At 38.6% G+C, this 27,554-nt stretch overlaps 1 protein-coding gene across 11 annotated transcripts in view; it reads right to left on the reverse strand.

The window, feature by feature from the left end:
* Window positions 1-676: 676 nt before the first annotated feature.
* PBRM1 (polybromo 1) overlaps window positions 677-27,554 on the reverse strand; it is a 64,578-nt gene continuing 37,700 nt past the window's right edge. For 3 of the 11 annotated variants that reach the window (XM_086470574.1, XM_086470571.1, XM_086470570.1), the window contains exons 20-30: window positions 26,800-26,957; window positions 25,023-25,289; window positions 23,503-23,648; window positions 23,032-23,189; window positions 22,175-22,358; window positions 20,738-20,948; window positions 16,608-16,809; window positions 8,652-8,807; window positions 5,895-5,965; window positions 3,928-4,144; window positions 677-3,596 (exon numbers count right to left, since the gene is read on the reverse strand). In XM_086470574.1, coding sequence (XP_086326700.1) covers window positions 3,424-3,596; window positions 3,928-4,144; window positions 5,895-5,965; window positions 8,652-8,807; window positions 16,608-16,809; window positions 20,738-20,948; window positions 22,175-22,358; window positions 23,032-23,189; window positions 23,503-23,648; window positions 25,023-25,289; window positions 26,800-26,957 — 1,943 coding nt within the window. In that variant the 3' untranslated portion in view covers window positions 677-3,423. Of the gene's footprint in view, window positions 3,597-3,927; window positions 4,145-5,894; window positions 5,966-8,651; window positions 8,808-12,563; window positions 12,723-16,607; window positions 16,810-20,737; window positions 20,949-22,174; window positions 22,359-23,031; window positions 23,190-23,502; window positions 23,649-25,022; window positions 25,290-26,799; window positions 26,958-27,554 lie in introns of all 11 variants that reach the window. The other 8 variants (XM_086470578.1, XM_086470577.1, XM_086470576.1 and 5 more) reach the window with 5 other exon arrangements.

Here is a 27,554-nt window from a genome sequence, read left to right on the forward strand (position 1 = left end):
CCCATATTACTGTTCTAATTTCCTTTATTATACAGCTACATAAAAAGAGTCCTGAACCAGGTTAGCTTCCAGTATGAAATTAAGGCTTGCTGTTTATTTTCAAAGCAATTAATGTGAGGCCAACTGGGACTGACTGAATCTTATCATCTCCATTCAGCTTGTTCCCAATGCATCACTTATTTTTCAAGGTTTACTGTTCATGCTCCTTATGGATCATTTTCAACAATATTTTTCAGCATCACTGTTCTCAGCACCTATCAGGCATGTCTTGCAATACACAGGACAATGTAAAAAAATTCTTTACCCACACACAAGCACGCACATACCAAGGTCTTGATAAAATCTGGGTCAGCAACAGCCAGCATTCCTTGAAATAAAATTCTAACAAAAGTCTTGATGGTACACTCAAACCTGGTTAATCCAAAACACTTTGCAAACTATTTTTATTCAAATTAAAAAGACTCAGGTAAACAAAGTGATGGTACATACATTTTATAAACCTGGTTAGTAGCTTAACGTTCAGGAGTACAAGATCTAATGAAAAGCCAAGCATGGATTAACCAGGTCCGAAAACATACGCTGAAAAAAAAGGTCACCAACATCAACATTTTGGATTTTTACACAAACAGTAAATTTTATCATGGAAGGGAAGGACTGAGGAAGAGAACAAATGATGATTAGTCTCCAACTGGTTTATGAAAATACCGGTCCTAGATTAATCTATTTTCTACTCTCACAGGAGCCAACCATTTCACATACATACTTTTATTTTAATATGAAAGTTTTGTTTATGCCAGTACAACAAACGGCAGTGGAAAACAAATGAGGGGGGGTTCAAACACCCACAAAGAAAGAGAAAGACAGACAGACATGTCTTTTTTTCTTTTTTTTTTTTTTAAACCAGAGTCAGAAAACAGTTTCTTTTGCTGGTTTTGAATTCCAGACTGTAGCCATTATATCCTAAATTTTACCGCAATCGACTGAAATGCCTCCAATATACAGAGACATGATTTTGAAATAAATAAAAAAAGCTTAAAATAATTGATTAGGGCCAGCCCAGTGGCTTAGCGGTAGTGCTCTGCACTGCCTTGCGGGAGGACCCAGGTTTTGTTTGCACTTCCAATCTCTTGCTCCTGGGCCGGAAAGAGCAGTGAACATAGGGCTTCAGCTGCTCGGGCAGGAGAGAGCCAGTGCTGCAAGTCTGCTCATCACTGACCTTCAGATAAATTAAACATCTGAGTTATACAGGCTCCAAAGGGAGTCCCGTCCAGTCCCCCAGAGAAAATAAATAAAATAATAACTTAACTAAAATCCATCCCAGGTTCTTTGGTGTAATTTTTGTTAATGCTGAGAAGTAGGAGAATCTGGTGGTGTATTAGAACAATCCATGACAGTTCCAAATACTCAAAAACTAGGATTTGCTGCCTGATTAGCTTCAATGTCCCATCTTTGTGGCTAAAAATAGCAAAGCCTGTGGTAATTTAATTTAAACACATTTTAAGATGATACTGTATATATGGGGGTAGTCTGAGACTATTCAGTTTCTACTTTATTAAATAAATGTGGTGATTTACAAAGGCCAGTAAAGAACTTCTGTACCACAGGTGTGCTACTTGTAGAGTTAAAAATTGTTATTTTCCTGTATGTTGCTTAGCTCCATTTTCTTCACATCCATTGCACACCTGACCTAAACTGTCCTTAAATGCCTATTTGTAATTACATGGTTTTCTGTGCAATGACTCGAGGATTGCAATAGGAGAGGGAGAGGAATTAGCCAGGAAAATTAAATAACAGTTTATACTTGCACATGTCACTTCCCTCAACAGTATCAATTACGTCATCAAAACAGAAGCCAAGTTATCCAGTATTTGAAGAAAAATATTTAACCTTCTGCCGAATATACTCAAATAAAAATGTTCTGCACTATTAGACTTCAAAAAGACATTTCCACATAATGAACACCTCTAGCAGTAAGAAGAAGTGTATCAGTAAATCAGTTCTTTTGGACTGAGTTGCAGTGACCACATTCCTACCACCAATTTTTTCAAATTAATATAGCTTTCCAAATTACTTAATGCAATCCAAAAGTATTAATTATTTTTCTAAAATTAAATACATGAAAGGATTTACCTTTACACAAATAACTTCACAGTCCAAAACGGTGGTTAGTTACGAGGACAGGCAAGTCTTTAGCAGAAGGCAATCACAACCTTGAAATTTGGCAAGAAGAGTCTATACCGACCTTAATTAGCTAAAAAAAACCCCAAAAACAAACAAAAAACCCCCCACCCAAATCCTCTGAAGGCTGCAATGAAAGTACTCTATTTCTCCAATGTACTAGGTATGCTGAACTCACACATACCATACAGCAGTATTTTAAAGTTAAGTGTAAAATTTCTCTCAAATTTTGCATTGCAAAACTTTCATGATGGTGAATCAATACACTTAAAGAAAGCATACAAAAATGTCTTACAATGCCCAATCATTAACAGAATATGTGTGAATTTAAAAACATCCTGTTACTTCACTAACAGAACAACTCGATTTTTCTTGTCCTCTAACTTACCTTCCAAGACCGGAGCTGGTTTGAAGTTCTGCATGCCTCTCCCACATTCAGACAGCTTGTTTAAGGAGGAAGCTTCCCCTTCCCACTGCTCAGTGTTAGGGACATCACAGAACCCCCAAAGCAGGTCATGGTAGGCAAAACATCTCACCTTCTAAGGGCATGCCAGCACGCGTATTCTGTTACTAACTTAGGATCACAATGGCCTTGGCTACACAATTAAGTAACTGCACAGGATTGGACAACATTAGCGGTCAAGACACTCTTGTCCCATCCACACTAGCACTTCCATGATTGCTATGGCCCACTCAGCTGTCTCAGTAGTGACTTGAAATGTCATTTTTCCCTAGCATCAATGCACATCTTACCTTTAGCTTATTTTAAGAGACCTTCCCTGTTCACGTCCAAGTGAGATTTCTGCCGGAAGTGGCTAGCACACACAAGCACATGTACACACATTCTTCTAAGATGTAAACTATGACTAATTTCACATTCCACTGTATCAATCTGTAAATACTTTGTTTTCTTTTTTCTTCTTTTATATAAAAACAATGGCATCAGATTCTCAGCAATAAAGTATAAGAAAGATGAATCCTTGACTACACTTAACCAATTATGAAATCGCCTTTCAAACAAAGGAAACATATGCAAAAATCTGTGTATTTGATAAAGTCAACTTAATATAACAAAAAGTGAAATATGCTTATTAAAAGTGTCCTTATATAAAAATGGTCTTGCAATGTACAGTAAAATGCAATACAAATTATTATTGGTTATCTCTTCCCACCCAGTAACTAAAACAGCTATTGTTCCACAAAACTCCTTATATGCCAGTATCAAAGAAAGAAGCAATTATGTGACTAAACATTTTCTATGTTGTATGCCTGACGAATATTAAGGGTGTCTCGTAGCATCAAGTCTCGCAGACGCCATAATGCATCGGCCATTGTGGTATGAGCCCCTTTACTTTTCAACCAGTGTGATGGGAGTCGGCTCTCTTGTTCTTTTGATAAGTGAACATCTCGTCTTCGTGCTGGAAGGTCAAGAAATGGTCCAATTATCTACTGGCTTTGATATTCATCACAATTTTTCTAGAAAAAGGTGAATATAATTCTACAGTATAACTCTTAACCCTAGTACATAAGCCCATACAATTGGTGCTTAGATTTATACATCGATGGAATTAGCCTGCTGATAACAAACACATTCGCAGTCTGTTGACTTGCTTTTAACAATTACTTGCGTGTACTTTTTACTAAGTAAGCAAGAGATGTATTTAGCATTTTCCATAAAAGCAAAAAATATTAACGGTTATGAAGAAGTGTTCTGTCTGGAAACGTCCCATTCTGTATCAAAAGCCTTACCTGCAAGGGTCTGGTCCCACTTGCTAATACTGTTTGATTCAGCACTAAGCCCCTCAATATATTTCAGATAGGCTTCAGAATGAAGAAGCCTCTGTGTCTTTGGTGGAGGGGAGACGAACATGGGAGTTGTGGGCTGCTGCATAACTGGCTGACTTGCTGGGCTCTGGCCGGGATACGGAGGGGGTGCCTGCTGTCCCGGTGGGCCAAGGATTCCTATCTGCAATGACAAAGCGGTGGAGATATCACATTTGGGGGAACTGCAGGGAAGCTGCTTCACATCTGTGCATCAGGTCATCCTCATACAATGGAGCTTCAAAACAGGTTATGAGCAAAGGTATAAGGAAATTTCCCTGGAAGACTCCCACTTCAGCCAGGGCTATCATTTTGGGGTCACCAAGATGCAAATAGAGGAAATGCAAACAAGCCATATTCATACTTAACAGACAACATTGTTAATATTTCTAATCTATGTAACATACTCTGATTACTGTCATAGAATCATAGAATGATTTGAGTTGGAAGGGACCTCAAAGATCATCTAGCTCTAACCCCCGTGCTGTGGCAGGGACACCTCCCACTAGACCAGGTTGCTCAAGGCTCCATCTAATCTGGTCTTGAACACTCCACAGGTAGAGTATCCAGGAGCATCCACAGCTTCCTTAGGCAACCTGTGCCAGTGTCTCACCACCCTCAAGGTGAAGAACTTCTCTTTTATATCTAGTCTAAACCTGCCCTCTCCCAGCTTCCAACCATTACCCCTAGTCCTATCACTGCAGGCCCTTGTAAAAAAGTCCCTCCCCAGCCTTCTTGTAGCCCCCTTCAGGTACTGGAAGGCTGCTATAAGGTCTCCCCAGAGCCTCCTCTTTCCAGGCTGCTCAAGCCGAACTCTCTCAGTCTGTCTTCGTAGGAAAGGTGTTTCAACCCTCTGACCATCTTGGTAGCCCTTCTCTGGACTTGCTCGAACAGCTCCATGTCTTTGTGTTGAGGGCTCCAGCACTGGACACAGTATTCCAGGTGGGGTCACCTGGAATATCACCATTTCTCCTCTCTCCTATTAACCTTAATTATTCGTTTTGCTTCCTTTTTATTTCATGGTTTCTCTAATTTGATCAGAAACCATGTGATCTGTGAAGTACAGGGTTTACCTCTAGAACATCTAATCCAAATTGACCCTGATCCTTGGGTGACTGGGACACTTTCACAGAATAAATGCTAATCGCTATCAGGCAAAAATTGCAGGCAGACAAAAAATAAAAATTAAAAAAAAATCATCACAGTCCCACCATTGTGATTAAGTAGCAGTACTGAGAACTCTTAGCACAGATATCCTGTGGTCTGGAGTAACTCAATGTCATGACATATACACTTCTGATTTTCTTTACACTCTCTAGCCAAAATCACATTTCTCTTTATGATGCAAAAATTTAGTCAATATAACTGGAATTGTGCTGAACATTTAATCTGTATTAATCACTGAAAAGAAACATCTGATCATCACTGTTATCCAAACTCACAAATTCTGAGCTGCTGATGTATATTTTCTTCGTCAGTTTGTGAAATACGGGAGCAAACACAACAGTTTGTACCCACTCATCAACAGCTGAGAAAGTGGACAGCATCCTCTCTGCATCACCAAAGCATGCAAAATCTAAATTATCAGCAGTTTAACAGTGTTTTGAAATGACTCAGTTTAGTAGAAGGAAAACAAAAAAACCCACTGTCTTCCTTATACAGCAGAAGTTATCCCACTGGACAGAACCTAATTAGTCTAATAACAATTCAACCAACAAATACAGACATACACTCTGAGTGTAAGATGTCAACTGGTTTTAAATACATCGGTGTATATTTGGTTTATGTTGTCCGTGGGAAAGACTACGTGAATTCCCTACACGTCTTAACTGAGATGTTGTTCAAATGCTAATTCAGAGCCTTAGAGCCTCATAAGTAATGGAGAAATGACTCACCTGCTGTGCAAAAGGACTTGCTCCGGGTGCTGGAGTGCCTACCATAGGGGTCACATTTTGGCCTATAACACCTATATTCCAAAATATAAAATAATTAGTCTTATTTCAGACCAGTGAAAAATACCTCTTTGGTCTTCTATAGTAAGAATTTATACTTTGATACCATTGCTCACAGTTATTTTAAGCAGATACACAACATTCAAATATCCTCTCTCCCCCAGTAAAAAGAACACTTCAGAAGTTTCCGAATGGAAAAAAAAAAAAGCCAACATGACAACTACCAAACATTGATATGTCACCTGTTGAATTATTTTAATTAAAGAAATGCAAAGTGAGTAATTTTTGGTTTTCAGGTTTTTTTCATGTTGCTTATTGATTGTCTGACTAAATATTTTCGTTTATAATATACGCCTTTGGCTTGACAGGATCTTCCTGGAATCATTTAAGAAAGGAAATGCTGATTTGCTTTAGCAACTTTCAACATTTCCTTTGTGTTCATTCACAGCAAGAGCAAATCCAAGCCATTGCACAAATTCTGCTGGATCTCACTAATATAAAATGTAACTTGTGGGTTAAGCTTAAATAGTCTTAATATATGAAACTGATGAACATTTGAAATAAATGTCAAAAAAAAACCCCTCCAGTTTTTCTTAAACATATCGAGGCTTTTCCCTATTGCACAGAGAGCAGCAGAAAACACCCATGTGAGTCTTAGAAAAATTTACAAATCTAAATGAGAGTCATGCAGTTCCTGATATTTGGTCTGAAAAAATGGAAGTTATGCATGCTGCTGCTTTTCCTTCTGTTTATGCCACTTCTCATATTCATTCATTGGAAAAGCTGCAAACTAACTATGCTCTTCCTGAGGGTTAAATTTCCATGCAGATTTCTGTATCAGTGACCAAAAGATGTGCCACTGCATTTTGCACACTGAAGCATACTTTGAATGCATTTTCCATTTGATCACAACCCCCATTTTAAATGCATCTGTCCTAACAGAATCACAGAATGTGAGGGATTAGAAGGGACCTCAAAAGATCTTCTAGTCCAATCCCCCTACCAAAGCAGGACCATCTTGAGTAGATCACACAGGAACACGTCCAGGTGGGTTTTGAATGTCTCCAGAGGAGGAGACTCCACAACCTCTCTGGGCAGCCTGTTCCAGGGCTCTGTCACCCTCACAGTGAAAAAGTTTTTCCTTATGTTAATGTGAATCCTCCTATGGTCCAGCTTGCACCCGTTGCCCCTTGTCCTGTCATTGGCCATCACCGAGAAGAGCCCGGCTCCATCTTCCTGACAGCAAGTCAGAAGTTAGGAAGAGCATTGATAATACAAGTTGTGGAATATGGCACGGATTTTTTTTTGGTACAAAGTGAAGAGGTCTGGAGGAGGGTACCCTCACCTTTCCAGCATCAGAGCATGGCTTCACTCCCAGCCCACCCAGCCCAATTTAGCACCACTTCACGTGTGGTTCTCCATTCCCAGGCATTATTTTTTGCCTAATCCATATCCTCTCAGTTCTAAACACCATACACACAGCCCACTTCTCCAGTGGGAAAAACTCTTCAAAGAAATGTATCGTCCTGGATTCACCTCCCAAACATTTGTATTGGCTGATGTGTGCTAAATGTGACTGCCTTGGTGAGTCAGGGACAGACTCACAGACACAGCTGTTTTCCCACTCCCTCTGCGTGACATTACGGTGAATCCTACACAGCAGTGAAGCTGCAGGCTGCACACCTAATACTGATGAATTAAAAAAAAACCCCAAAACCACAAGCTAACAAAAAAACCCACCCCAAAACAATTTAAATACAGATAAAAGTCTTAACAGAGCTTCTGATAAACACAGTTGCAAGTGGGATAGAGGGAGGCAAATGAGACCACTTTTGTCCACAGCTTCTTTAACTGCTGAACATATGGGATGCACATGTTTTAAATGGGCACATGAATTATCAGAGGTAAAAACTGAAAGAATCAGCAGAACACAGGGTCAGAGGGCAGATAAACGTGTTTCCCCATAATGGGGATATGTTCATGGCATTAACACTGGAAAAATGTTTATGTTTCATTCAGCCTCACTTGTCATCAAAAGTGCGGCAAAAAAGTAGCAAACTCAAAAAAATGCTCTCAAAACTAAATTCAAAATTTAGCCACAATAGCACACTAAATTCACCTCACTGTTTCCAGTTACTGTTCTACCAACAAGGTTTAATCTGAACTCTGTTTTATAATGACACATGTCAGTGCCCCAGTGGCCAAGGGGTCTTACAGGACCAGGTTCATTTAAGTGCAGTCTGCCTACTAACAAACATTAATATACTGAAAAAGAGTTTGGTAACAAATGAGAGCAATAGATTTCATTTATAAGCCCATTTAAAATAAAAAAAGTAGGAGTGGAAGGTTGCTTTTCAAATGACACAAAGATATGAACAGGCTGATTTCAGCTTTTCAGACCTCTGATACACTCAAGCACAATTGCCAAGTTTTTTGGCTGGAGCAGAACTACTGCTGGAGCAGCATCACGTTTCTCCAGTAACCTTTCCCTGACGGTTTACTGGACATGCTGTTCTGCTAACGTTTTGCGGATACCTCATGCATTCAGCAGTGCATTGTGTGTGCTGCAGCTCCACAAACCTGCAATGTTCAGAAACAAAAGCTATGACCAAAACAAGCTGCAGATAATTTCTGTAACAACTGGTTAAACAGCAAGTACATGAAAATGAAATAAGGAGCGAATGAGGATGATGTTCTTACCGGGTGGTGGGATGCCTGGGATGCCTGGCATACCTGGCGGAAGTTGGTGGGGTGGGGGCACCCCTGGGTGAAGTGGCTGCATGCTGCCCATGCTAACAATGCCATCAACTGGGCCCTGCAAAGGTGGCAGCACCGGTGGATAGCCACTTATCATGCCTTGAAGGACACAACAAATTTCAAACATGCATCAATAACATGCAATATGACCTACACAGTAAGACATGCACTATCCACACCAAAAAAAAAAGAAAAAAAGCATCTTTAGTACAGCAAGACGATACTACAATTAGTATCTTGCAAAAATGAATAAAAATTAAAAATAAAATAGTTATAAAAATGAAACACTATACTTTTGATGAATTAGTATTTAGTGTATTTGTATGTTTCTCACAAGGCAATAAATGCCAAATATTCAGATATGTTAACACAAAGAATAAATTCAGCCGCAATTAAATGTTACTAACGCAAGCAATTTTAATACAGCTTAAAGCTCTGCCATCTGTGTACAGATTATGAACATAACACTAACTACACAAGGTGCCCACACAGCCCTGCTATGTGGGCTAGCTCAGAGACCAAACCCAACTGGAACAAAAATAAAATCCTATGCATTTTTCTGCAGCACATATGCAAAATTAACACACAAAAGCCCTACACATTTGCATACTTAAAACTAACAGCAGTGACAGAGGTAATTTTTATTAAACCATCTCCAGTGTATACTAAGGAAGTAACTCAAATTTTAAACCTGATGTCACTGGATGTGCTGGGCTGCCGTGACTTACACTCACAGCACTAGACTGAAGTAAAAGGATGTAGAAGGAGCACGTGCAGTCCCTCACAGAATTTCACTGACAATGTTTTCAAGGTGTTTTTTATGACGAAGACAGTATTGTGCTGCTGCTCTTAACTTTAGTTTTCTGCATTTGAGGGAAGATAATTTAGAGCTTATTCTGGTTTTGGCTCAGGTTTGCTTCTATCCATGAGTTGAACCTACACAATGTAACTGCACTATGTTTATTATGTCCTGGAATGTAAGTTGCTTGTCACTTGCTTGTTTTCTAGGCTTTTTAATTCAAATAGATGCATTGTCAGCTAACCAAGGAAAGGGGTTGGAAAGACAATGAGAAAATGACAGAGGACAGAAGCAGGTCTAGAGAGATGAGCTAAGTTTAGAAACGCAAAATTGCTGCCACTTCTATAGTCTGTTCCAAGAAGCCACCTACTGAGTCTTTGCCCACACTCCTAGTAACTCATAAAAGAAACTTTCAGAACAGGGATTTCTGGAATAAGACTGGCCTGAACCTCACACCAATTCTGACTGAAAACAAAACTGTCATGAGTTCAGGATCGAAACAGATTGAGCAGCTCCAAAATGCAAGCTAAATTTGCCACCTCCTCAGAAAGAGTTACAAAGGTCAGAAACCTGAAATTCCAAAAGCTTTACATGGAGCAAACGAGAAGAAAATAAAAGAACTGATCTCCCTCAAACCTTCATTTTCAACAGAACACCTAGATTGACATTTATTGAATAGGTCTTAGGTACTTATTTCAAATATCTGGATGCTCATCTGTGCATCTTTAACATAGTGAAACCCATATTTCTAATGGAAAAAGTAAAAGAAGAAAACCAAAAGCATCCCTAGAACAAAGGGTTTTCACTGTAGCTACTGCCTGGTACTTCCCATGCACTCCGAGCTCCAATCACACCTTCAATGTATTTACACACACTTCTGAAGCTTTAAAACCAAAAACCTCCAATGAAACGAACCCACATTTATCAGTCATGAAAGCTCATTTGTACATTTCCAAATAAAATACTTGCTCAACAACCGGCTCTATTATTAAAGTTCTTGTCAAATCTCCATGAGAAATCAGTTCTTGTAGCTCATCACAAGGTTATAAGAGCAGCCACTTTCATACCCATGTAGGAGTTACTACTTCGATCTTAAGCTGGTAAACATGGGCAAACTATTTCCAGCTCCCACAGCTGTAATTTATGAGCTCTCAAATTACTTGTTTTCCCATTTTTATAATAACAATGTAAGATTAAATAAACTTTCATAATGCCTATATTTACAAGAAACTAGAGTGTTGTATGCTAAGAGAAATGCACCTCAGAAGGCATCCAGATTTCTTGGACCCTTGAGCCATAGAGAAGTTCTACGAACTTCTGCGATGGAGAAGTCCTCTGAACCACAGAAAAGCAATCAAATGATGGAGGAGGTTGTGAAAGAGGTCTCAACAGAACAAGATACTTCTAAGACAGACTTGTGAAAACCAAAAGATGAAAGACTATGTGTTTCAAATGGGCCATAAAAATAGAAAGAATTTAAAAAGATCCACTTGATCATCTACTTTAAGGAAGTATTGCACAATGCCAAAGTGAAGAAACTTGAATATCCAACCACTTGAATAAGATGAGGGTCTTAAATACAGGTTTGCTTTTGAGGAGGCTGCTGCAGGAAGTAAGGTAGCATGTGTAGTTTGCAGAATGCACATTTTGGGAAAAGTTTTAAGAAAGTGTTAATAGTAAGTATTACTGCCCATCAACATCTACCTCAAAAATACTGGAAAAGTGACTCAATGCCAAAACCCCAAGAACCAAACCAAGAAAACACAACCACAAGAGGATGACATTTCTACATATTCTAGATTGAAGTAGGTTACTCACAAAGAGATCAGCACCGGCTAACTCTTTTTTTTTTTTCCTTCTTTTTCTTAATATATGCACACACACACAAACACACACCAACTGCAAACAGTTCACAGGAAAATTATCAAGAACAAAGTGGGGAAAAAAAAAAAAAAAACACGCAACTCAGCGTAAACAAATGCTTTGTAATCTGGAGACCATGAACCAAATAAGGAATGTGCCTTCAGTTTAAATATCCATGCAACCTATTTACTGAAAAGGGATTTAGAGACTGTGATGAAAAATGCTTCAGGCTGTCAGCTTTAAATATGGCCACAGCCTGTGAGACAGGAAAGAAAAATAAAAATGACAAAAGAATAAATGGAGTAATTGGAATGCCTTAAGGGAAAGTTAAAAAAAAACCCCAAATGCACAAAATCCCTCCAAATACTCATTTTTACCTACTCAGCACTATTTTGACTTTGACTTAAGTAATCTAATTATTTCAATTAGAAATGGGGGAAGGAAAACAACCTAATTCATTTTCTCACCAGTGTATGGCTGATTCCCATACAAGAATCCACTGTCTTCAGATCTGATCCTGAAAGTACTTACTTCAAGCACACTTCCTATGAACTCAAGTCATGTTACAACTGGTAATGAGCACAATACCCAGCAACAGGGACCTCATGGAAGAGTTCTCCAAGCTTAGTTCTATTCTGAAAAATCACCTGATAAAACTTGCCATGTTAGCATTTCGTATTTGTTTCTGCAATGGCTCTAGATCCTAGTCTGCTCTGCTTACCAATGTCTAATTGCAACTGGATTTAAAATCTTGTTTGGATTCTGTTTGCCTCTCACCTTCCTGACAATTCAAAAAAAAAAAAAAAAAAAAAAAAAGCCTCCTACTTTGCCACTTCCACTGATGCTGCATGCACTGGAAGAGTATTTAGCTCACTCCCCTCCTGCGATAGCAGGGCTAAATGCAAACTCTGCAAAGCAGAGTGAATAAACATGACTGCACACAAACAGAACAGGACTATCACACAAGGAAGACCCTTTTTTCCCTGTATTTTCAACAGGCTACTCACTAATGGAGCAAGTAATGTGGGACTACGAGGCTACCGCTGCCGTTATGTATATTCATTACGAAGAAAGACTGAAGAGGTTGAGCTTTTTCTTCTGTAAGAACAAAGTGACCCAAGAGAGTGTTCAGAGTTATGAAGGGGGTTGATATAGTGGATGAGGAAAAAATGGTCATAGCTCCTACGTTTTACCTGCAACGGGTGTCAACTGCTGATTGAGCATTCCCATTGGTGTTGGTGGCGGCACCACCCCCATAAGAGCCCCGACAGGAGTGCCTGCCCGGGGGGAGGAATTCTGCTGCTGTGCTGCTCGCTCTCTCTCCTGCTGCTCAGCAACTTTAGCTGCCCGCTCTGTAAAAGTATTTTAGATTTTCAGTTCTGTTTTGTAACCCAGAATTTCAAAATATTATCTGTTCATTAAAAAGGACTAGTCAAACACTGGCATAGTTTAGTCAAATATAAAGTAGAACAGACGAATCTTTTTATACAGCATATGATTTGATTTCATGTGGCTGCAGCTAAGACTTTTAGAGAACCTTTAATGAAAAATATTCCACAAAGTTTTATTTCTTTCTAAAAAAAGAAAAATAAATAATAAAATAAAAATTTAAAAAGTCAAAGAACAAATTTGATAATAACACCAGTGTTACCAACATGAAGCAGCAGTCCAGCACTAGGCTTAGTCCGCACTAGGAAAACATGGCAAAACATTCCCCCTTTTGACATCACCAGCTCAGCTAAACCAGTTGCAGCTGAGCCCAGCAGCTCTCACATAGATCTGTTACCAGCTGCTGCGGGAATTTTAAGCACCATATCTACCAGACATGTCCTAAAGTAAGACACAAACAGCAGGTAGCAGTGCCAGCTGGTGGCCCATTTATTCTTGGACTTCCCATATATTTTACTACTGATGCAGCTGAAAAGTGGTGGCAAAGTTGGGAAGCATTTGCAAAGTTGTCCTAGTGTAGATAGGTCCTTAGTGTTTGGAACATAACAAGCAGCAGTTTGATGAATGAAAAATATTTTTCTCTGCCTCTTTCTGTCATTTTCCCCATTTGGTCCCCTTTCAGCTATTTTTTTTTTTTTTTTTTTTTGCTGAAGATGTCTAACTCACATTGTGCTGCTCACTGGAGGTCATGTGTGTCCTTTGTACGAAGAATCTGGTCATTATCTCAATCAAGTTTCTCACTGTGACTGCAAGAACAAAAGATCTACTGCAGGGGAATCTGACCAGAGGACAACTTTATATTAAGGGAAGGGCAAAGGGTCATGGGAAGAAGAAAGAAAAAAAACCAAAACCCAAGCAAACAAAAAAAGAGATACACTGAATGCCCACTCAAGGTGCTTTGGGGGCATGCAAGTTGCTGATTTGTTTACTCTGAACACTGTATCTGACTGACGCAATGAGGAACAACAAAGAATAAATGAATGCAGCATACATCTCCAGCAAATGTTAATAACAGTGAATGCAGGGCCAGAAGTTCTCTTGCAGTTGGTGAAAGATGAAAAATGCCACTAAAACAGCAATCAAGGTCCTCTGTCAAACAAAGGCTAAGAAGAAGTTCATTAAGGAGATTAAGTTTCACATCCTGCCAATATTACTTGTTTTCTGTAGTATATGACTTCAAATGTCCACCACGCACATGTCTCCTGTAGAATCTGTTTGTGCACCTTCTAGCACTACTTCCATACACTGAAAGACCAGTTTCATTTCCAAAGACATTTCCTTCCTTCTTGTCACTTCTGTCATTTCAGGAAGAGATGACGACGCCAGAAACTCCTAGATTTACTACAGGCAACTTATATGTGATTGAGCACAAAATACAGAAGACATTTAAAGGTAGATCCTGAAGTAGAAATATGAGATAATCCTCTTCAAAGCAGAACATGCATTTGGGGGAAAGATGAAGCAGCCATTCTGACCCTCACCTGCTTTTGGACGGCTAAAAAAAAAATGGTCAGAAAAAGCAAAAGTTCTGGAGACACTCTGATGAATGAGAAATTAAGCATTCAGCTTTATCAGACTTCAGAGTGCTGAGCTATGGAAAAGGATCAGGTGTAAGACAGTACTTGAGTTTTACCTAGTCTCTGTCCATGCTGTGACTGCCATAGAACTAACAGATGCAACAGCACTGCCAAAGGGAACTGTAGCAGGTGTCTACAAGTTCAGCCTTGAGCATTCACCTTAATAGTCAATACTAAACCCAAGTAATTTAGGCCAAGACTTGAGATCATTCAAACAACATTTCCAACACATCTCAAGAGACAGGAAAGAGACCTGCTTTGAACAGAACTTTTCCTTAAAACAGGCCTTTATCTCAGTCCCATGCATTATTTTATTTTACTTTGAGGAGTTTTCACAGTGCAGTTAGCCATGCAGGCACTTCCAAAGCTGCCTGTTGTTTGCTCAACTATTGCTAAAAAACCCAACTATTACCCTGCATATATACCAAATGAAATTTTCCGTGGGCCAAAAAGGATCTAAAATGTAAACTACTTTCCACCAGAATATGGAAAGGCATTTTTTCACTGAGGTGTCAAACCATGCCTGTTCTCTGCTCCCTGGTGCACATCCACACTAGAGGGCACATGAATTTTGACTTGTCACAAAGGAAGGAGAGGAGTTTTTCTCCTTTCACACATGGTAAGCAGACACAGTTTGGATGCTTTGTAACCCCATCCCAACCCCTCACAAACAAATAAAAGTAAGTCTAGTTCTGGGCAGACACCAAGCCAGAGAAACTGCAGCCCAAAATCCAAAAGCACTGGAAAATTTTAATTGAGAAAGAATATTAAAATGGAAGCAATCATTAACACAGTGGACATACACTGGTGCTGCCATTTACATTACAGCTATGTCTCCCTGCAGAAGTGCAAGATGTCAAGCTGCTCTAAACTAGGAAGCAATGACATGCCAGCCATCCTACTGCTTAAGAATTAGGCTGTAAGGAGGGATCTGTCAATAAAAAGATACCACGTGCACCTAGAAGAGCGTAAAAGGAAACCACAACAGAAAAAAAGTAAGGCCATAGTACTTTCACAAAGAAAGAGCATTACCATTTCCCTTCACAGCATTTGCAAAGAAAACTTGCACATAGCTGAGTGGTGCTATATTACTCTCCAGAACTGCAAAGAGGTACTACTGCAAATTCAGAAAGGACTGAGGCGGCTGAGAAAATGCTAGCATGCAAACTTCTAGTTCAAAGATCAAAGCTGCCTTTTAAGTTATGAGTATGCAGAAAACCTACCAAATCTTATTTTTAAGAAAACAAAGTTATAACTCAATTGGGCAATAACTTTTCACGGTGTTGAACTTTCCTACCTAAAGTAGCATTTTCTTCTAATAAAATTGCAACAGTTGCTTAAAAAAAATGTGGTTTATATTGGAAGTGTTGACACATTATTAACTAGACTAATAACTATGGATGTTAAGCCAATGTATTTTTGTTTGGGCAAGGGCCTGCTGTTAAGGATCAATTGTATTTTTTTTCTAATCAAATAAAGTTGAAACACAATGACCAATATCAGAAGGCAGGAAGAGAGAGAGAACGAGAAAGGTAGGGAACGAGAAAGGGGCAGGGCGGGGGGGAGTGAGAGCACACAATCGAGAAAGAAAGCGAGGTCTAAAGTATCTCATGCCTATGAAATACTCCTCGGCTTACTTCAGGATATGAAATCTCTCAACAAAATCACTTACAACAGTTGATTAATATTGAGACTGAAAACCAGGTCATATTTACAGTATCGTAACAGATTCTATACCCTTGGTTTTCATCTACCAAAGCTTTTTAGGACTCTAAGCACTGTTAATCAAAAAACTTTTTCCCACTCCGCTGTAAGCTTTCTTACCTGCCGCTACAGCTCTGAAGAGCTTCTTGTCCAAAATTCCCCCCAGTCCTCCTTTAAGGAAACTTTCACAAACCATTTTTCCAACTGACTTCCAGCCCAGAGGCTTCATGCCCCTTTACTTCTAATTTGGCCCCATTTTCTTGGTCTTTGTTCATTTGGTTACTTGTGGCAAGGACATTTATGTTATCAGTTGTGCACTACATAACTTAAAACACGCTCTTTGCTCCTCTTCAGTCATCTCTCAGTATGAACTTCTCTTTAAGGTGCATCCAGAACACAAACATAAATACCTTCTTTCATTAAACCTGTCATCTGAGTAACAGTAATGAATGTGTTGAGAAAGAAAAAAAAAGCAGAAGAGAGTTTAGCATCTTAGTTTTTATTTACCTTCATATTCTGCTTTCTTTGTTGCTTCCAAGTTTCTCCATTCAGTTCCTACAAGCCTGCTGAGCTCTCCAAAGGAGTAGTCTGGGTGCTGAGCTTTAATCACAGCTCTCATCTCACTGCTAAATAAGATGTACCCACTCATGTTGATCTTCCTTTTTGATCCCTCCTTCTTGGTGCTGCCCTTAACAGACTTGGGAGTGGACTGTGAGAAAAAGCAGTTATGACCACAAGTATACAAAAGAGAAGCTTCTTGACATACAAAATTCAAAGCTGCAAGAAACAGTGTGTAAAATATTCCTTCATTTCTCTTGAACATATTTGCACAAGGACCATCTAACCCTTGAAGAGAGACTGCACCTACTGATGAATGGCAATAGCATAATCACACACTTATGAAAAGTGCACTGGCAAGGAAAAATAAAAAAGAAAATCACTATGTTCTGATGCTTTTCAACTCTTCCACACATAATGCTGCCTTTATAACTGAGGCTTCAAAAAATTCTCAGTCAGATAACACAGAATGCTTACTATTAGCTAAAATTATTCCAAGCTGAACGAGAGGACTAAGAAAGGCTGAGTTGCAAATAAGTGACTATTCGGAAGGCCAGAAGAGAATAAAAAGTAATTGTGTTATGTCACAGATTTCATCCATTATGCTGTTCAGAAGTACTGACAACACAAGTTGAATAAAACATTTTATTTGCCATTGCACATTTTAGGGGAATGCTTCTCTACTTCCTCCTCGGTCTTTGCAACCCCTACCCTCCCTGGCTCCATGGTCCACTCTTCTCATCCGTAAATGCTCTCTATTTTGCCTGCCAGCCTTTCCTTTCTCTATAGTGTTCACCTCATTACATAAGTAGCCATTTCTCCCTGAAAAACCCAAAGCCCTGGTTTGCTGATCACTGTTTACCTGCACAACAGGTTCACATCACATTCTTATGTTGATGGGTAACAAAAATTCTGCTCCCTTGCTTTTCGTACCACAGATGCTCCTCTTGAGAACTCCCTGATGTTTCCAGCCATCAAAAATTTAACCTATTCCGACAACCACTGAGATACCACAGCTGGAACCCCCTTTTTGAAGGCTCCCTCCACCTGTATTTGTCACAGGAGACCATAATTCACCCAGACTGTGATCAGTAAGGCCCACAAATGTATCATCATACCAAAACCCTCAGAAAGCCCTTCTCATATCCTGAACATTACAAGTTTTCACATCTTGAAAAGTGTAATTGTTTCCAAATACCTGGTGGGGAAAAAAGGAAAGGAAAAATAGATGCAACTGTTTCCTTCCTTTCCTGAAATTCTGGCCACATTAACAACTCCTTCTACTTGCCACTTTGACCCTGCAGTTCAACACTTCTCCTGGCTAAAAACAAAGCTTCAGTGATACCAAGATACTTAAAAAGTCTTGCTCATCAATTTAAGCCAGGCACTGGATAAACTGAGGCATACTTGTATGTTATTCCAAACTCCACTGTATTAATTTTCAAATGGCAATCCACCCTCAGCGTTTTCATTACAAACCTAAAGACAACACTAGTCTTTTTGGGAAGAAGTCTTCTAAGTTCATCTCTAAGACAGAGGAAGTGAAGAAAACTCCGCGTAGGTTCTGGGGTGATACACAGGGCGTGTACAACCCATCCTGGCTTCTCAGGCAAGCCCACACTGGCAGATGGAGAGTTCTCAATTCAGAAACAGGAAACGCTAATGATATATTTGGCCTTTTATACATTTGCACTTAGATAGGTACATGTTTATCAACTGTTTTTCCCTTTATAGTGCTTGCAACAGTTTTGATAACAGCAACCTAATGTAAAAGCCTACCCAACAGTTTGGAAGGGCAAACAGGACTTTGAGAAACTGTAAGAATTCTGAATTAGGTTCTTGTTTTCTCCATTCTTTTACATCCTCGATACAATCATTTTTAAATTAACAGAATCTTTTCCATTTGAGTTGGATAACACATCTAAAACCGAATATCCGGTTAAGAGAAGAAATAAACCAGCACCTCCTTTTATGCCTTTTCTCAGCCATATTGCTAAAGCAAAAAGTGAAATTGCACGTCTTTTTCTTTTTTTAGATTTGACTTGACTCACAGCAAACTGCAAGAGAGCATCATCCACCTATTTGTCAAGCCCCACAATACCATGTATTCACTTGTCTTGACTCCTTTTATCCTTAGATGTAGTAAGAGATTCTTTGTTATCAGGAGAAAAAAAAAGTTTAAAAGTTCTGGGGTTTAATAGTTGTTAAAATTACATTTCACAGAACAGGAAAAAAACACATGCCTTTTACCTAGGAGCTCTGTTTAAAAAGACACTTTTCGCTTGGGACATAAATAGAAGATTATCTGAAGATGGAAGTTTATTTCTGTACTGTGTGTTAGTTATATCTCCACCAGAGTTAAATTGTGCTCTGATCGCCAGTTCAGACACAACATGTCTTTCCAAATCAGCAGTGTGAGGAATCTGCCAGGGCACTTGTGTATCATCATTCACTTCTTAGCACGCATTGCTATTGAACCTTTTCAGTCTTCCTTATTTGGGTTTTTTTGCTGTGGTGGTTTTGGTTTTTTTTTATTTCAAGTTCTAGACTTCAGAGTCCACATCTGCCTAAAGGTATATACGCATAAGTTGGATAAATCCATTAAGCCTAACTTCTCATCAGTTATTCTGAAAGCTCTGCAAGACCGTTCCATTACAAACAAGTGAAAAAAAAAAAAAGTAACCTGGTTTTTTAAAGAGAGAGATCAGAAGGCAGTGAATAGTGCAGAAGGCAGTTTGAGGACATCTTTAATGTCCAATGATCCCTGTTTCCACTGCTTTTGGCAGCTGCCATGCTTAACAAAGGTAATATTTTGAGTTATAAAACGTTACCTTCCCCTTCCTAAAGTGTTAGAGTAGTTGGTTAATGCTGGTAACACGCCTTCTATTTGTAATACTCCACAAGAATTTTCACGCTACTTATGAAATTCAGCATGTAAAAACAAGGGCAGCGAGACAACCTTGCACAGGAAAATACATTTGGTGGTCTCTCCACATGACAAAAATCACAATCAAGCCAAGCTAAAGCTCTTGATTTCATCAACTCTTTTTCATGACATCCAAAGACAGTTATTTCTATCCAGGGGTCACATCCTTTCTTCAACTACCTATGAGGTTATCACTTCACAGTCAATGTGATGTAGCAGAAAACCATACTGCTGGTTACAAAAGTGTCTGAAACTCCCTCCTGTTCCCAGCAAGTCATTCCTCTCTAATGCTGGCATCAGCTTGGATGTGGCAATGCAATGAGACAGATAAAGGGTTTAATTCAGTTGCAAACAAACTTTTTTGGTTAGGTTAATTTCCAGTTAAAGCAGTTCCTCACCCTGCTTCAACACTCAAGTTACATAAATACTTCTTGCATAAGAAACACAGCAAGAGAGGGAAGGGGATCAAAAGTCCTCCATTTAAGCAGCAGCAATGACTCATGCCGCATTCAAGAGGCATATAACCACACACAATTCCTCTTTTACTTCCTATCCATTTATCAGCAAATTAATACTAAAGCTTCTAGGATATCCAGTTGTTCTAACTTTTTTTACAAGTTCTTATCTCCCAGTAAGAATGGTAACTCGATTTAAAAAAGTGATTAATTTTTTTTTCCTTTGAGGATGATGCACAGCATTTTCTGAAAATGTAGCAAAACTGTGACACCCCAAACGTAAGCTTTTTTTAAAATTTAAGGAAAAACTTAAAAATGGGCATTAGGTAAATTGGGAATTACAATTAAACCCTCACATCCTAACTTTAAATTCAATATAAGGACCTGATATTTCTGAACAAGTGTCACAGAAAACATACTAATTAGAAATAATGTTAACTTATCATACAAAAATGTACCCTAGATATTCCTTAACTGAATTATTTCCTTTAGAAATATTGTAATGTACTTAAATGTTATCACCTGGATATCATACTGGATATGCCAAAACTGTTCCACGTAATTTATTCTATAGACTTGTAAACTGAAGTGTAAGCCTCTTCCGTGTATATGATTATGTTACTGTTTCTTTGTTTATTTGGGTTGGTGAAAGAATGCAGAATATAAAAGTTTAAAGATTTCTCAAGGAAGACCCTTACCTGTGGTGGAGTATAAGGCATTATATCCAATTCACTAGCTAACGGGGTCTGAAGCTGAGGCATAGAAGGTGTTTCAGTCATATCACCTTCTTCTTCTCCCATTTCTTCCATGTCTTCATCACCTCCTTCCAATTCAGCAAATTTTGCTTCTAGCTGCTGAATCTTCTTTTCCAGTAGTGGAGATGGTTCTTTCTGAGGAACTATGGGTTTTCTGAAAGGTGGAGGAGGAAGACAAAAAGCAGATGAGAATACACTCATACTTTACAGGAGATAGCATATATTTTTTAATGAAAAAAACAACTTTTCCTCCTTTATCACCGAACAACATGGAAATAATGGTGACTCAGGATGTGTATGTGCCTCCTTTCAGAACACTGAGCACAAATTATTCAGTGTCTATGGCCAGTGTTTCATTTCAGTCACCTGTTTGAAGGATTTTTAAATTATTTGTTTATAAGTTAGAAGGGGATTTTAGTGCAGCATTTCTGCAACAGAAGGCAATAGAAGGCAGTTAACACATCTCCCTTAGATGTTACATTTTATCTAAGTTAGATTTTATTATTTTTATTAATATCAATGTGCACCACCTGGAAAGCTATTTCTAACAAGTAATGAGGACTTAAGTATTTTAACAACATCCAAGAGAATTTACCAATCTGATAATAAAATGACTTTTCCTAAAGTCAGGAAAAGAAAAAGAAAATATCCACTGGTATTAAGACCATGAAAAGACTGAAGTTAGCTGGACTTCTTCGCAAAAGCGTGGTTAGAATTCATCTTCTCCTACAAGTACTTTATATATACACTGGGTCTGCCTGGGATGGAGTTAATTTTCTGCATAGTAGCCCATATGGCACTGTGTTTTGGATTTGTGACCACAACAGTGTTGATAACACATTGATGTAGCTACTGCTGAAGACTGCTGGCACATTGTCAAGGCCTTTTCTTTTTCCCACTCTGCCCTCCGCAGCAAGCAGGCTGGGCAATAAATTGGGAGGGGAGACAACCAGGACAGCTAAGCCAAACTGACCAAAGGGATTTCTATACCGTATGACATAGTGCTCAGCAATAAAAGCTGGGAGAAAGGAGGAGGACAGGGGGACATTGAGGGTTATGGCACTTTTCTTTCCAAGTAACCATTACGCATGTTCAGGCCCTGCTTTCCAGGAAACAGCTAAACACCTGCCTGCTGATGGAAAGTAGTGAATTAATTCCTTGGTTTGCTTTGTTTGCACATGCAGCTTTGCTTCTCTTATTAAACTGCCTTTATCTTGACCAAGGAGTTTTTCTTCCTTTTGCCCTTCCGATCCTCTCCCCTATCCTGCTGCAGGGGTGTGAGCAAGTGGCTGGGTGGGGGCTTAGCTGCCAACCAGTCAGTCCACTGCAACACAAAAGAATGCTCAGGTGACCCCTGCCCCATTCCCACCACATTTTTACCTAAAATAGTATATTTCGTCATCTACAACTTTTGCAGAGAGTGAAAACCTCTTCAGCCCTTTAAATTTCTTCATTTGTTTGTCACTTTCATTGTAGCGGCTCTCACAAAGAAAAACATCGTTTTCAGAGATTTCTGTTGGTCTGCAGGAGAGGAAGTCTTTGAACGACAGAACCACACATTTTCCTGCAGAAATAATAGAGCTGGGTAAGAAGGCAGCCACACTTGCAGACATTTTACAAAAAATACAGAAACTCAAGTTTTTGCCAGTCTCAAAAGTTGGGAAGATTTTCAGTATTTGGCGCAACTACAGAAATTACACCAATCGATATCCCTGTTAAATAATGCCACTCAGGAGAAACCCACACAAACTTAATTCAGCTTTTAGATTTTTTTTAAAGAACAAGAAAACCTGCAAAATAACAAAACCCCATGATCACTAGTCAATTAACTATATTTAGCACAGCCCCATAACTACAAAACAAAGTACATAGTGATCATCTTATGCAACAAACCAAATTTCAACCTCCTTCTGGACCAACTTTCTGTGTAACACATACTGGAATAACTACATTAATAAGCAAGAATAATAGAGTTTTCTGTTCTCTGTCTGCAGACAACGTTTGATATCATACATGTAACTCCCTTATTGTAAGAAAGCTTCCTTATTGTGAAAATTCTCACTACAGGTCCCAAAGACAGGAATGCATATTAGAAATGAACTAAATAATCTCTCCTCCCCTACTCAATATGAAAAAAACATACTTGGAATCAAGCCTACACATAACTATAAAATCACTTCAGATTGTATAGGAAAAGAAAGTGAGTGTCCACTGGATTTAAAGTTGTTAATAATTACCCAAAATGCAAGTCATCGGACAGGTCTCCTCCAAGTTACTCAAAAAAACTTCCTTCTTGTAGAACATTTTAGTTGGTTCGTGTTCAGTTTCTTCAGGATGTATAAAGATTGGACCAAAGAAATACGCAGCTCCATCTCGCACCCACATCTTTTCAATTCTGGAAAGCAAACCAAACCACTAACATAAATGAAAGGCTGCCCCTCCTAAATGAGACAGCTGGATGCACTAGGTTGTTCACAAAGACTGTCAGCAAAAAAGAAGTACAGGAGAACAGCCTATTCCATCTGTACAACTGTACCACCTTTTTACTAGGCAGCTGAACTTTCACCTCAATCTATTAAGAGCCTGTAAAACTTAGCTTCATTCAGATGATTTTTTTCCCATCCTCTTTTATACTTTTTGCAACAAGCCCGTCTTTTGTCCAAGTTATTTTTATAGACACAAACTGCAAATACAGAAGTTGCACCTACCTTCCTACTCGAGGTCGCACTAACCCATGTGATTTTATGAAGACACAGTCCCCAACCTTAAGCCACATATCATTGTAGCAGAGCTGTTCAAAGTAATGGCAACCAGGTTCTCCATTGGACATTTCTACAGGAACATCTTCTTTGTCCTGTGGAACAACATGCATTTAGAAACTTGTGGAAGAAGGAAAATCAAACACATAAATAAAAAGATGCCAGGTGCAAGTAAAAGACTTGGCTCTATCTTTACATTACCAATAACAGGTAGCACTAAACAGAGCTGTACGTGTGAAAGTGATGGGCTTTGAAATTGAAAAATGAAATAGCAAAGCCAAATACACCCTCCATGAATGTCGCAAGCTTTCCTATTTCACAAAGCTGTAATTTTGCCAGAACAGTAGTTTACAGTCCTTTTCTGTTCTACTGCTTCAAAGTTAACTGGCCAAGACAAGCCTTGTCAGCATATTTTGATGGTTTGTTTTAAAGCACAGTAACGTGCTTAAGAGGCAAAAACTGAGTATATGGCCAGGTTAACATACATACAAATTTAATAATTCAACTGTCATATACAATAATATGAACAGTCCATGTATTGCTTGCAAATTCATACCATTTGCCCTATTTAATTTCTTACTTTTTAGTCAAAACTCACACTGTGCCTCATTTGATCTTTTAGTCTAGGATTTCGAAAGCCAATGAAAACACAGGCTATCTCCTCAAGGTGGAAGGAAAAGACCCTACAATTTCTCATTCTCTTGGTAGAAATAATTCCTTTTTTTGTCATGATGTGGATAAATACAGTAATATATAGTAACTGTCTGATTAAAGCTGACAATAAGTGCTGGGTATTCAGTTCTGAGGTTCTGTTAGAGAACTCAGTGTAAAGTGGATTTATTTTATGACTCTAAGTTTATTTTTTATGGCTCAATTTATTTTACATAAATTTAATTCAATGTAATTGAATTTAATACATTTATTTATATTTATTTCTTTTATGACTCTAAATACAATAAAATAAACCATTTTACCCAGCATGCTGGACAGAAATCTCCTCAAGCATTTCAACAATAAATCACTCAGTTATCAACCATAAATAGGTCATAAACAGAATATTATGTATGCTTCTGCTGCCTAGCTATCAACTACTGTACTGAAATACTACATAACAAAGCATTTCAGCATTGCCATGAACTAAAATTAGACTTTTAGTTCTACTGATTCTTTAGGCCTAAAGCTTACAGTAAAAGTGTAATTTTCTTTTTTGAAGTGGTAAAAAAACCCCAACAACCCCTTCGCAAGATCACAAGACAGCATTTGTAGAATCTAGCAAATATGTATACAGTTTAGTCTATTTGTATTTTGTTTGTATTTATTTACAAATGTGTATAATGTCATTTATAACAGAAACATTCTATTTATTTATATTTCATAGTGTCTGGATGTTGTGAACTGAAGTCATGAGGGCTTATATTTTGTCATCCTTTATCTATCAAACATAATTGATGTTCCACTTGCTATCTTACCTTTTCAAGATGAAGGATACTTTCTCCCACCTTACTGTCCTCCAATGTTTCAGCATGTTTCTCCTCATCTACTTTGTCTGTATTAGCAAACACAGAAGCAACGCGGACTACAGGCAGGGGCACATCTCGTGGGACAAATCTGACAGAGCTTACAGGCATAGTCCACAGTTTAATCTTTTTAAAAGATTTTGTCTTCGCAGAATAACGTGACTCGCAGACATAGACATCATCGTCTCTGAAGTTTTCAGGACACAATTTAAAATATTCCTGCAGATTGAAGAAAAAAAAATGAAATATTTCAGCAACACACACACCCCCCCCACAGACACACAGTGAACTCTCTCTCATGCTTCCTAGTTTTTTTACACATTTCTATCAGAAACACTTTCAGACTAACAAAGCCTTTCTGCTAAGTTCTTTTCTTCCAGTTTGACATCCAAGTTATATTAATAATTAAAACCAAACAACAATCCCACCCTTAGAGAAGAAGCTAAATTCAGTACTGGTTGTCACGCAAGAAAAGTTAGGTTTTATTTGCTTACCAAAATGTTACATTAACAAGTACAAGATCTGCAGCCTAAAACCATCTTTAGAAGTTTTCTGAGCTTTGACTTGGGAAGAGGACATGATCAGCGAGTTTGGGGGGCAAGGGGAAGTAAGCTCCATGCTCATTGACATATGACCGTGAGACCCATTCATGTACTCAGAAGCTTTGTTCCATACAAACACACTGCTTTCAAAAAATTGGCTGAGTATGTTACAAACAAGCCAAAAATCCTCAGCGCAAGGATGATGTGGAATCAAACTTGACACAGAGACGACAGATTTCATCCTCTTACCAAGCCATTCATGCCTCCCTCTACCAAACCTAAATCTACATGTTTTTATGGGAATCTTTAAGAAGTTACCTGCAATTTCTCTACTACATGCTCTGAAAAATCAGTTAGCTAATTATTTAATAAGCATACAATTCTACAAACGAACCAGCACCAGGAGATACCATCACTTGGGTGAACTACATATCTCATTGTATTGGTTTTGGCTGGGGTAGAGTTAATTTTCTTCATAGCAGCTGGTGTTGAGCTATGTTTTCAATTTGTGCTGAAAATAGTGTTGATAATTCAGGGATGTTTTAGTTACTGCTGAGCAGTGCTTACACAGAGTCAAGGCCTTTTCTGCTTCTCATGCCACCCCATCAGCGAGGAGGCCGGGGGTGCACAGGAAGTTGGGAGGGGACACAGCCGGGACAGCTGACCCCGACTGGCCAAAATGATATTCCAGACCATATGATGTCATACTCAGCATATAAAGCTGGGGGAAGCAGAAGGAAGCGGGGGATGTTTGGAGTTATGGCGTTTGTCTTCCCAAGTAACCATTATGCACGATGGAGCCCTGCTTTCCTGGAGATGGCTGAACACCTGCCTGCCCATGGGAACTGGTGAATGAACTCCTTGTTTTGCTTTGCTTGCATACACAGCTTTTGCTTTAGCTATTAAACTGTCCTCAACCCATGACTTTTACTCTTCTGATGCTCTCCCAGATCCCACTGGCAGGGGAGTAAGCCAGTGGCTTTGTGGTGCTTAGTTGCCAGCTGGGGTTAAACCACATCACTCATGAAGCAAATGAAGAATACAAACAGTGCAAAAGAGCAAGTCCTATTTTATTTAAGTATTAGTAGAATGTGTCAATGTCCCTATGTTAGAATACCTACAGCTCTTCAAGAAAACAGCAGAGAACATATTATTTGCTTAACAAATCAGTCCGAATAGTCTCTCACCTTGACAAACATGACCACACATTTGCCTAAAATTTTGCTAACAGGAACTTTATTGTAATAGTCACTTTTAAAAACCTCTTTCTCCAAGAATTTGCGTGTTGCAAGATGAAATGTTTCATTTGGTCGATAAAACCAACAGCCATACAGCCACTTCTCTCCTTTAAAAAAAAAATAAATAAAAAGAGAAGAGAGAAAGAAAGAGAAAAAAAAATTTTAAACAGCATTATCTTCTAGAGTACGAGCAAGAAAACACAACTATAGATTGATTGATTAATCAAATAGCCATGTAGACATTTATACTGACAGCAAACTGTTTTAAAACAGGACAAGATTCCTTAACTGTTTCAGGAAGGAAAACTAGGCTGCTTAAAAAACCTGACAATTGTTTTTTCCCCAGTAAAACCTGACTCAGCAAAATAAAGAAGGAATCAGTTCTTATTTCTAAATTTTGACTTTTAGGCTTTGAAATGGCTTCAAAGTCTACACAGTAATCACCTAATTATTTGAAGAACCTTGGATAACTGGCTTTAAGTTTCTTAAGAACTCTCTTCCGTGTTACGCTGTGACAAATTCAAATTGTTAACAATTGATTCATAAAGAAGCTACAAATACGTTTTTCCAAAACAAAGAAAATCTGTAATCTGTAGACTGAACCAAAATAAAAAGTGCTATTCACTTTCTCCATCACAGACAAATGAACATAAGAAATATCCAGCTGGCCAATGGTCCATCTGCCCAAACACACTGCATCCTAC

The sequence above is a fragment of the Leptosomus discolor genome, chromosome 9, assembly GCF_034619465.1.
Source record: "Leptosomus discolor isolate bLepDis1 chromosome 9, bLepDis1.hap2, whole genome shotgun sequence".
In the NCBI taxonomy this organism is placed as follows: Eukaryota; Metazoa; Chordata; class Aves; order Leptosomiformes; family Leptosomidae; genus Leptosomus; species Leptosomus discolor.